At 41.3% G+C, this 12,583-nt stretch overlaps 1 protein-coding gene across 1 annotated transcript in view; it reads right to left on the reverse strand.

The window, feature by feature from the left end:
- LOC117370831 (cadherin-22) overlaps nucleotides 1-12,583 on the reverse strand; it is a 257,026-nt gene that overhangs the window by 58,659 nt on the left and 185,784 nt on the right. Inside the window, exon 9 of the mRNA XM_055221940.1 lies at nucleotides 5,254-5,375. Coding sequence (XP_055077915.1) covers nucleotides 5,254-5,375 — 122 coding nt within the window. The remainder of the gene's footprint in view (nucleotides 1-5,253; nucleotides 5,376-12,583) is intronic.

The following is a 12,583-nucleotide window of genomic DNA, read 5'->3' on the forward strand; positions in this document are numbered from 1 at the left end:
GAAGTGCTCCACTGTGTTTTTAAACTCCATACAACTTCACTAGAATCATCTCTACTGAATAAAAGGTAAAAGATGGCTGTTCATTTTGAAAACTACCACTTCATGACATCACAAGGTGGAACAGAGCATTTTGAGGTTTGAAGATGTAAACAGACTTATAATAAAAGGTTGATCAAACATGTGTGAATGAAACAAAACACAACTCCAGGTCTGTTTTTGACAAAGTACCAACAGTCTAACACGGCTTGGAGCTCACATGAATCAGTTTTCCATAATATAGGACCTTTAAGTGGAACAAAAGCATCACCAAGTTGAGGACAAATGAGGTGAAGTTCCATCTGAATGACATCAGCTGTTTAACTTTAATTCTGCGTTATTGCTGGAAGTGCATGCTGTGTTGGTGGCCTTCGCCTTTGTGATGAATTGCGAGTGCTTCATTTGTATAGTGAACAGGATTGAGCCAAATAGCACCCATAAGACAGATGCCAAACACGTTCATTAGCACCCAGGGGAGCAGAGGGCTCAGGCAGGGCTCCGCGCCAGTGCTCCCAATACCGTGAATCAAAATGACGCTTTTAAACCAGACAAGGTGCTCACCATACGGGCAAGGACATAAAAAAAAACCTAATATTTGAGGTGGGCAGATGATCAAAATATCAGTTATATCATGAATGCTGCGGAAGAAATGCAACATTTGACTATCAAGTGCATCATTAAAAATTGTACAAATAGGTAATTATAAAATGCAAAATGGAATAAAATGTTGTTAACTTCCACATAAGGATATCAAGTTATATTTCTGAACTTTTGTGGGTATTTTATCATTCATTCCCTGTAGTGGAAGGTATACAAGTAAATGTACTGTTTACTGTTTTTAAGTACAATATCTGTACTTTACATCACACTGGATATTTTTTTTTTTTTTTTCCTACTCCACTACATTTTTAACTGGACTAAAAATAAATAAATAAATAATACTAAAAAATGATTATTTTAAGCACATTCATAGTGATGTGCTGCTGGCTTTGAGTACACACAAATATAAATACAAAAAGCTGCATCAAGGACACCACATTTCACTTTTTTTTTCTGTTAGGCTAACTTGCTAACTTGCACCTCAATACATTTTCACTTTGTCGTTGTGCCCTTAAGCAAGACACGTCACCCACCTTGCCGAGTATGGATGTGGGGAGTGGAGTGTTAGTACTGTCAGAGGGGCCGATGGTGCAGATCGGCAGCTTCGCTTCCAATAGTCTGTCCCAGGGCAGTCGTGGCTATAATCGTAGCTTACCACCACAGAGTTTGCAATGAATTAAGAATGTGACTTTGAGCATCTGGAACAGCGAAATATAAGACCAATACATTATCATTATTGTTATTATTATATAAAAGCACATTTTGGCATACCACCACCAAGCACCTAGACGTTTTAGAGATTGCAGTTTTAATTAAATTCACAGAGCACTTTTAGAACATGCTAACCAATACTTTAAAAATCACTATAGCTACTAAAAAAAAAAAGGAGAATAAAAGGCATCCTAAGCAAGTTTCCTGTATACAACGCCATGAAGACTGAATAAGTCTCTGCAACTTGGTATTTTAGGTATATTCTTTGTCAGGGAATGGTAAAACATAAAAAATCAATTGTGTAAATCACCAGTTCTACTACTATTACTACAGTCCAGTCATTGTTACAAAAAAGAAAGGGAAAAAAAGACACATAAATGCGAAATACTAGACCCTGCAGTGTGTACTCGTGAGGCTGGAAATGAGCATGAATAAGTCTGACCCAAGGCGAACACAGTCTGATTCACACTGAGTCAACACAAATGTGAACAAAACAATATGACACAACTGAAGAAAAGAAAATCAATAGTAAAAAGGATTGTTATATATCACTTATTCTGTGTAATCATTTGTAAACAAAGAAAGTGGAGAGTGTCCGTCCTAACAGAGATGTTTCCTGGTCAGCTAAAACCATACACTTCGACGACAGTAATTAGACAAACACACGTGGGTCTGGAACCATATCCTGATTTCTGTTTGTTGTGATTGACATGCGGATTAACCAATCAGAGAAATGCTTGGTTGGGTTGTGTCAAAACAAACATGACTGTTTTTCAAGCACTCTAGTAAAGTAATAAACTATTATATAAAACATTATTCATTTTCTATTAAATTGATTTATAATTACCATATTTTACGGACTATAAGTCACACTTTTTTCACAGTTTGGCCAGGGGTGCGACTTATACTCAGATGGGATTTATATGTGAAATATATGTTGTTTTCTTCATTATTATGGATTTTTTGGCTGGTGCGACTTATTCTCTGGTGTGTCTTATACTCCAGATAATACAGTAATCATAATTATATTTCAATTTCCACATAGTTAATATTATTTAAAACTCTTAAACGCCTACACAACACCTTATAAATATCTTTGGGAGTTTGGGCATTTTAATCAAATTTCACATTACGGCCTTCATCATCATTTGCACTAATGAATTCTGAAGTTATGACCTAAAACAGTTATTTATGGCGTGCTTCTGAATAAAAGCAGTACAGCCAAAATCAGCACAACAGTCACACTGGAGCAAACCTCACTTTTCATCCTCCTTGAGTGATAGGGCAGGGGGAACACATAATGAGAAAACACTGAAGTGTGAATGTAGCAAAATACAGTAGCTATGTAATTGATGAGGGGAGCAAGAATATATCATGGTAAAAAAAAGTCAGTTGTACATGATACAACTAAATCTTCACTAAAACTAATAATGATTTTAATAAAAAGATGACGACCAAAAGAGTGAGTACTATGGTGGCACACACTCGAGGCCATAAGCGTTTCAGAGTGTGGATCATGCCGACCTCATTACACGTGTTACTGCGGCTTCCTGCATCCAGGCCCCATGCTTTTTAATTATTCCTTTGCTTTGCACATGATAATTGGGTCCACATCAGCGCGGGGCCTGTTGACTAAGATGCAGGGACTCTATAATGGTTTGGTTTGTTTTAATCACGTTGAGTGCACAAAGCTAGTGGCAAAATGGCACCCAGAGGTATAGTAGATGCTTGGGTCATGGTTAGCGTACAGGTAATGACGCACATAAAACTCAACAATTAGTTTATCACGATCATTTAAGACCCAAACAAAGGTGCCCAAACTTTTTTTTATCGAGGGCCACATCTCAAAACATATTCGAAGCGGAGGACCACAGACCAGTGATCAATGCAGCGCGGTTCTTTAAACGCAGCTTTGACGGAGCCACTGTATATTAATAAGTCTTGAAATACATTCATTTTAGGTCTCTATTACAATGCAATGTGATGTTTGAGGTTATAGTGGTAGAAATAGTTTAATTTGCTGTTAAAAGTACTGCTTATGATCAATTGGGTCAGTTAAGCAGGAGGCTTGGGGGCCGATAAAAATTGGTCTGAGGGCCGCATTTGGCCCCCTTGTCTTAGTTTGGACACCCCTGATTTAAGATTAATAGCTACTTAATTAATACTGGAACCCCACTGCCCTAATCCCTTAATTAAAGCCACAGTATGTAACTTTTAAGACAACAACAGACTCAAATAAAAGTGTGTGTGTTTTTGTTTTGTTTTGTTTTTCATTTTGCTTATATTAATACTTAAAAACATGCATCCTTACTATGAGTGGGCTTGCATCTCCACAAACCTGATTCTTACTTAGCCTTCTGCGTTTGTTTCCATGGAAATGTTGTTTCTTTGGATATAACATTCAATAGTATGGCATAAAATATATCTATCTATCTAGTATAGCTTTAACCTTCTATTTAATGACGTGCCACCTCCAGGAAATGAACATTGTACACTTAAATAGTAACTAAGCCTGAATCATTCTTAGCAAAGCATTTGCTCAATATGAATTAAGTGTTTCTTCATGCTTTAGTAAGGCTGTAAATAGTATTGTTATTATAAAGTATTCCCAGAGAGTTATTAGTATGGAAATCAATGAGGGGACGCTAAATCACTTTTATTAACACAGTAAACATGGCAGGATTAGAGCTGACTGTCTATTGGAGTAAAATGTGCCAAAACTGTTCAATGGACTGAAAATAAATAATTCTCAAGAACAATTTTCTCGGCCTGTTATAGAAATTGAGCCTTTGCCAAGATGGAGAGTGAAAAATATCTCTGAATATGATGTACGCAAATACACAATATGCAATTATGAATTAATCAAACTGAAATGATATGTGCAGCTGCACAAAGATTACAAACTACAAATGAATACCAATGTAAAAATGTACACTTGTTCCACAGTGACAGGGATGGAGATAAAGTACATACTCCTTCACATAACAAATTCAACATTAAACAACAGACTAGCATTTTGCACAATTGTCCAAAAACTAGAGTGTGGAGTCTTAAAAGTGTGGAGTTGTTTTTGACCAGATAAAATGTGCAGTAAGTGCCTTCAACTATATCAGTCAGTGATATATGTACAGTAATATACAGTACAATACACTCAATATCATAGAACCTACTGTCAGAGCTCAGCTTTTTTATGAACCTAAAGTGAACTATTTTGTACAGAAAACCAACCAGGGAAGTACAGATGTCAACCAGTCCCAGAAACACTCTGAACTAGTTTTGCAGTCAACTTAATTCATATGCTTCATGAAGATATGGAAAGTTAAAACCATACCTCGGAACATTCTCCTTACACATAGACAAGTTTTATGCCCTACGGAGGAAGATTAAAGCTAAAGGAACATTTCCATGGAAACAAGCAGTAGGAGCCTCCTCCAGGCCAAATACGTGTCAGGTTTATGGAGAGGCAAGTCTGCTCACAATGCAGGTTTTTCAGTACAATAAAAACAACCAAAATGAGAAAAAAGCTTTTATTTTAGTCTATTTTTGGCTAAAAAGTTCCATAAATTACAAAGGGAAACTTTACTATTCATAGTTTTGTTTACACTGTATTATGTTTACTTGCTTTATAAATAGTTGATGTATTTAGTTTCTATGAATGGAAATGGATTTTAGCCCCAATAAAGTAAAGAGATCAGAGCAATAAAATCCACCACAGATGTGTCTTTATCACACAGACATACCATCTGGCACTGAGGCTTACTTTGTACATTCAGAAACTATTACCAAAGTCAACTTCCAATACCAAACAAGCTCCATCAAAACTGCTAGCATATTGTGATGAAAAACTCCTCCTCCACCAACAACAGAAATATCCTCTAGGTTTAAATCTAACCCGGGTTCACTCACCTGTCCGGGCTTGGCGTCTTCACATATGGAGGCTTCGTACGGTAAAGCCAGTTCAGGAGGATTGTCATTGACATCAAGTATCCGAATGCTCACCGACGTGTGGGACGCCATGGCATGGTTCTCTGCAACAAACATATCACAATTACAAATGCGTATGAGAAACCAACTCTGGCTGGACTGGCTTTGTTCTGGTTACTTCATTTTCTCCACAAAAAATGAAACAAAATATACTCATTATGCTTCTGACCTATTAACTCTATCGTGTAGACCTCTGAAATGCATGTGATTTACCAGTATTTCTGTGCTGTATTCACCGGAAGTTCCCGTGGGCGTTGCCGTCATCGTCCAGGTTGTATTATTTTGCACAGGGCTCATTTTAAAGGCTTCCAGAGAATCGTGAATTGCTGACTTGTTAGTACACACGAACACTAACCATTTTACACAAATCAACCTTTTATCATCTTTATATCATATTTTAGCTGCAAAACTTCCCAAATTTGCCATTTAAATGAACTGGATTCCCACTTAACTGGAAGGGACACCACAAAGAAAGCACGGTTTAGTAGCATTTACGGAAAAAGTGGGTAGGTTTGGAATAAGGTCAACATGGCATTGTGTTGTCTGCATTTGACCCACCCTTTAACGCCACTTGAACAAACTGTCATTAGCAGTGCATTACCTGTGGACCAAGCCTTTGTCAGGACTAACTTAGCTGAAAGATCTTTACTTATGGTGGTTTTTGGAGTTGATGGATTAAACTGGAGTTGCTGTAACGGTCTTGCTGTGAGGTTAGAGCGTTATCCACTCAGCCACCGTGCCACCATCGTGTTCAAGTATCTAATCGCTAATCGCTAATTCAAATGATAGACTGCAATATGATGTGTCAAAAATGTTCAATCCTTATTTGAAGAATCTCTGCAGAAAGATTGGCAGCTTCAAATAGCTACTGACCCAGGGTTATGTCAGGACAAGCCACAGAATCAGACTGACATATACGACTTATGAGATGGAAATCTTGAAACGCGAGGTACGTTTTTTGATTTGACAGCCCGTCCACAAAGCATAAATACTCAAGCATTTTCACGAGACAGCTTTGTGTGGCTTCTGTAATTTCCTTTGTGGAGATATTCGGGGAGCTTTAGCATCGGGACTAAGTGCTTCGGGGTTCTAATCTAATGCCTCCTCCAATTGCTGCCATTACCTGGATAATGCTTTTCTGTTGGCGTTGAGTGACAGGCAAATCGCAGCAAAGAAACCATTTCTGTATCCCCGCATGCTCGCTATCTGATAATGACATGTTGGAATGTGGTTGTTTAATAGTCAAAGTGCAAGATACATGCCTCAGCGCGGCCGTAATGATAAATAAATGTGTTTGACAAAATAGAGAGTATTATGTGTTTGGAAGCTACTCAAAGTAAAAATGCAGTGATGCTTTCTCAAGGCTGAAAACATGGTACATAGTAAAAACTAATCCTGTATTGTAGATGTGCGTGACTAGTTGGTTTTTTTTACAGTGGAAGCCGCACTGTGTCCTTTTTGTAGGTCCATTACCTACTGGTGTCCATGGGAACGAGTAGATGATGCCACCAGCACAAGTTACAAGTTGAATAAATGCAAAATAAGGGCAACAGTAGCTCAGTTGGTAGAGTGTTTGTTCATTGGTCCAAACGTTGGCCTTTCAAATCCCGCCCTCAACATAAAAACATTGGTGTAATTCCAGCTCCCACAGATGATTGAGTGGTTATTTGATGTAAAGAGCTTTCAGTGTCTTGAAGGTGGAAAAAAAAAAAAAAAAAGACATGTTTAATGCCATTTTGTGGAACCTTCCAGGCAAGGCTATAACATCTCAATACAGACAAGCAGGTTACACATTCAAATTCAAATTACTTTCACCCAAATGTATGCATTATGTAACTTTGTGGAGACCTTACTAGTTTCTTGCCTTCATGGAAATTGTATTGCTTTGCCTGGATTGTTCCACAGTATGATAATAAGCATATATGTCTGCATAGAAACAAGGAGGCAATGATTAGATCTGTGGATAGGACCCCACTGACAGTAAGAATATATGTTTATAAGCAATGAAAACACCCATAATTGAAGAAACGTATCAATATCATACAATATAAGACTCCACGCAAAGCAATAACAACTCCATGGTGGCAGATCCCCACCGGAAAAGTTACATAGCACTGTTTTTTTAATTTATTTTTTTTTTTCTTGTCATTTGTCTACCTTTTAGTCTTTAATTGACTTTGTGTGCCCCCTTAAGGTTATTTAACTTTGTAACACCCCCAATCAGCCTGCGTGGAGTGGGCGTAACATCGTAATTGACCAATTTAGTAGCCTTGAGTACAGGTCTTTATATCTGGGCTAATTACAGTAAACACCTGATGAATAAGTCAGTGAGCAATCGTCATCAGGTTAAAGCATCGGGGTGTGCGGAAAATAACAAAACACAGAATTCATAAATCATTCATACAGAGACCTTCACGATAAAGGACCTAATTATATGCATCTTAAGAGCACAAACATACACGCACACAGAGGTCTAATTAACAGAGCACTTAAGACTGTCACCACACATCCAAATGCATCAATGCAAGCGAAAAGACGGCTCGCTAAATGGGATACACGGTGTGAATTAGCTGTGCAAGTATTCAAGAGTTAAAAAATAAAATCAAAAAGTGATTATTTATATATATATATATATATATATATATATATATATATATATATATATATATATATATATATATATATATATATATATAATCGCTTTTTGATTAGTTAGCTGTTAGTTTTGTGTTAAGTTGCTTGGTAAAAATAAAAAAAAAATGTGAAAAACGCATTCCGGGGTTTCAAATGACATTGCAGCGTTCTATTGACCGATGTAAAATAATATAGAGATGAGGGGCAGCTAAAATTAATATTGTTAAAATGCTTGTTTTTGATGTAATCTGAGTCATTAATGGTTTTATCCATCCATCCATTTTCTTCCACTTATCCAGAGCCGGGTCGCGGGGGCAGCAGTTTAAGCAAGGACTCTCAGACTTCCCTCACCCCAGACATGTCCTCCAGCTCCTCCGGTGGGACTCCAAGGCGTTCCCAGGCCAGCCGAGAGACATAATCCCTCCAGTGTGTCGGGGGTCTTCCCCGGGGCCTCCTCCTGGTGGGGAATGCACCACCTCCCCAGGGAGGTGTCCAGAAGGCATCCTGAACAGATGCCTGAGCCACCTCAGCTGGCTCCTCTTGACATGTAGGAGCAGTGGCTCTACTCCGAGCTCCTCATGTGTGACTGAGCTCCTCTCTAAGGGTGCGCCCAACCACTCAGCAACTTGTATCCACAATCTTGTCCTTTTGCTTATTACCCAAAGCTCATGACCATAGGTGAGGGTAGGAATGTAGATTGACCAGTAAATTGAGAGCTTTGCCTTTAGACTCAGCTCCTTCTTTACCACAACAGACAGCGAGCGCATCACTGCAGACGCTGCACTGATCCGCCTGTCAACGCACGTCCCAACCTTCACATTAAAAACTAAGGTTGGCTTTAGTTTTAGGTATGATTGAAAATTGGAATTTACCTTGTAGATATTTCATAGCAAAGTAGAACATAATCTATGGGGATATTTGGCTATACATAAAATAAATGAATAAATTACCATATTTTGGTCCCGTTAGCTGTGCAGCTACATAGAATAAGTTTGTTTTCTTCATAAACAGTCGAAGTGGGGTATGGTGTATTATATTGTGTTATATTGTAGGTGTATTGCCCAAGGACACAATAGCGGTTTGAATACATATGAAGTTTCAAGTTTCCAATATTTGCATAAACAGATCCTACGTTTTATTATTATGCGAGGTGGCATTCTCCCAGCTGTTGGTTAAGTCACTTTAAATTGTCTTTCACTTATATTTTCTTAAGATTATTATTTTTATTTCCAATGATTATGGTTTTATTTGCACAACTGAAATGTTCCATGCAAATGCAGCCCAAGAGGGTACATATTTTTACTGGCATTCTGTCAAGAGCCTCAATTACTATACAACTAATACATGATGTGACATGCCACCTAATCCAACAGCACACCGCCGCATTCATAACTTCATTTAAACCTGCTCATTTAGCCCTCATTACATTCTTGATCTCCTTTCGCACCCATCATAAGCAACAAAGATGTTTTTCTATGTTGTACAAGTGGCACATTGTGTACAGCCAAAAAAAAAAAAAAAATCTTACAGGTTCATCAAAAAGCCCGAGAAAGCCATTATCAACAGGGATGCAGATTCTCCATCCCTCTGTCTATGTGAGCGTGGAGCAGCCCAGTGGAGGCAGACAATAATGACAATGCTGCTAGCGGCTAATAGCATAATCCTCACATCGATGCAGGCTTTTAATTGACTACTTTCTGCCGGCGCCATCCAGACACATAAATGCTAAAACAATCTCCTCTCTTCTTCTAATTTGGTCCCTGATGAGGTGGATGAAATATGAAAATGTTGTACACAAGTAAATGGACTATAAGTATGACAAAGTACTGCTTAGGTATTTATCAGCTATCTAAGGTAAAGTCCTGGTTTGGACATGTTTCAGTCGTGGTCTAATCTGGATTTTGATTGTATTTATTCCAGGATAATTTTGTGTTTAATCTCGATTCAACTGGATTTCAGGTTCAGGTTTAGTCCCTGTTCAGATCAAACATTAAGATGAACAAATGAAACATTTTTTTTAATATATATAATCTCTATGTCTGTAAGGATTTTGTATATTTATTATTATTATTGTACATTTTATCCCTTTTTTTTTTTTTTTTTGCTTCTTTGTATATGCCCATCAAAAGGGGATCTAGGGGAAAACAGGTGGAAAAACGGAGGAAAATGTGATCAAAATGTAACTTGTATGACTGCAGATGAGATCATGTGGCAGTGTGGCTGTTTATAGATGTAAATTTTGTATTTGGGGGAATTTTTTGATCCAAAATGTTGCAGACACCTGGTTCGGGTTAATTTATTACCAAAATCCAAATGAATTTCATGCTGATGAAAGGGGAAAGCGAGTGCGTTAAGATTTTTGCCAGCCAGCTGTTAAAGATGTCCAAAGTTGGGCTTAAAACTTCAGTTGGTAGCTGATTCCATTCTGGGACGGTGAGTGAGTTTTTAAACTGGGTCGTGTTAGATTTTAAGGTCCAAGACTTGTTTGAATGATTAGATCTGGTTTAATTTGAGTGATGTATTTTTCCCCCTCCCCGAACCGCCACCTTAACGTGGTGGAGGGGTTTGAGCAGCCGAATGATCCTGGGAGCTATGTTATCGGGGGCTTCATGCCCCTGGTAGGGTCACCCATGGCAAACAGGTCCTGGGAGACGGGTCTGACTAACAGCGGTTCAGAAGCCCATCATGAAGAGAAAAATAACAAGGCCGTTTACGTCACCCCAACTGGTGTTACCGGGGCCTCACCCTGGAGCCAGGCCTGGGGTGGGTGCTCGGCAGCAAGTGCCTGGTGGCCGGGCCTTTCCCCACGGGGCCCGGCCGGGCCCAGCCTGAAGGAACGACGTGGGGCCGTCCTCCCGTGGACCCACCACCTGCGAGAGGAGCCGGCCTCACCTCCACGCACAGCTTGGGCTCTGGAACCCAACTCCTTGAGAGGGCTTGGACTCTCCATTTCTCTGGCATTGCCCGCGGGGAGCAGCGGCGAGCTGGTGTGGGCTTGCTCATTGCCCCACAGCTCAGCCGTCACGTGTTGGAGTTCACCCAGGTGAACGAGAGGGTCACGTCCCTGCACGTTCGGGTCGGGGACAGGTCTCTCACTGTTGTGTCGGCCTACGGGCCAAACAGCAGTGCAGAGTACCCAGCCTTCTTGGAGTCCCTGGGAGGAGTACTAGACAGTGCACCAACCGGGGACTCCGTTGTTGTCCTGGGGGACTTCAACGCCCATGTGGGTAATGACAGTGACACTTGGAGGGGCGTTATTGGGAGGAACGGCCTCCCCGATCTGAACCCGAGTGGTGTTTTGTTATTGGACTTCTGTGCTAGTCACAGTTTGTCCATAACGAACACCGTGTTCGAGCACAACGGTGTCCATCGGTGCACGTGGCACCAGGACACTCTAGGTCAGAGGTCGATGATCGACTTTGTTGTCGTGTCATCTGACCTCAGACCGCGTGTCTTGGACACTTGGGTGAAGAGAGGGGCTGAGCTGTCAACCGATCACCACCTGGTGGTGAGTTGGATCCACTGGCGGAGGAGGAAGCTGGACAGACCTGGCAGGCCCACAAGCATCGAGAGGGTCTGTTGGGAACGTCTGGCGGAGCCCTCTGTCAGAGGGGTCTTCAACTCCCACCTCTGGGAGAGCTTCTCCTTGATCCCGGGGGAGGTTGGGGACATGGACTCTGAGTGGGCCATGTTCTCCACCTCTATTGTCAATGTGGCTGCTCGTAGTTGTGGTCGTAAGGTCTGCGGTGCTTGTCGCGGCGGCAATCCCCGAACCCGGTGGTGGACACCGGAAGTAAGGGATGCCATCAAGCTGAATAAGGAGTCCTATCGAGCCTTGTTGGCTCATGGGACTCCTGAGGCAGCTGATGAGTACCGGCGGGCCAAGCATGCCGTGGCTCGTGCAGTCACAGAGGCAAAAACTCGGGGTTGGGAGGAGTTCGGGGAGGCCATGGAGGAGGACTATCGGACGGCCTCAAAGAAATTCTGGCAAACCGTCCGACGCCTCAGGAGGGGGAAGCAGTGCTTCACCAACACTGTTTACAGTGCGGGTGGAGAGCTGCTGACCTCGACTGGGGATGTTGTCGGGCGGTGGAAGGAATACTTTGAGGATCTCCTCAATCCCACTGTCACGTCTTCCGAAGAGGAAGCAGAAACTGGGGACCCGGAGGCGGACTCGTCCATCAGCCTGGCTGAAGTCACTGAGGTGGTTGGCAAGCTCCTCGGTGGCAAGGCTCCGGGGGTGGATGAGATCCGTCCTGAGTACCTCAAGTCTCTGGATGTTGTTGGACTGTCTTGGCTGACACGTCTCTGCAACATCGCGTGGCAGTCAGGGACAGTACCTGTGGAATGGCAGACCGGGGTGGTGGTCCCTCTGTATAAGAAGGGGGACCGGAGGGTGTGTTCCAATTACAGGGGAATCACACTCCTCAGCCTTCCCGGTAAGGTCTATTCCAGGGTACTGGAGAGGAGAATCTGACCGATAGTCGAACCTCGGATTCAGGAGGAGCAGTGTGGTTTTTGTCCTGGTCGCGGAACACTGGACCAGCTCTATACTCTCCATCAGGTCCTTGAGGGTTCATGGGAGTTTTCTCAACCAGTCCACATTTGTTTTGTGGAT

The sequence above is a fragment of the Periophthalmus magnuspinnatus genome, chromosome 5, assembly GCF_009829125.3.
Source record: "Periophthalmus magnuspinnatus isolate fPerMag1 chromosome 5, fPerMag1.2.pri, whole genome shotgun sequence".
Classification (NCBI taxonomy): domain Eukaryota; kingdom Metazoa; phylum Chordata; class Actinopteri; order Gobiiformes; family Gobiidae; genus Periophthalmus; species Periophthalmus magnuspinnatus.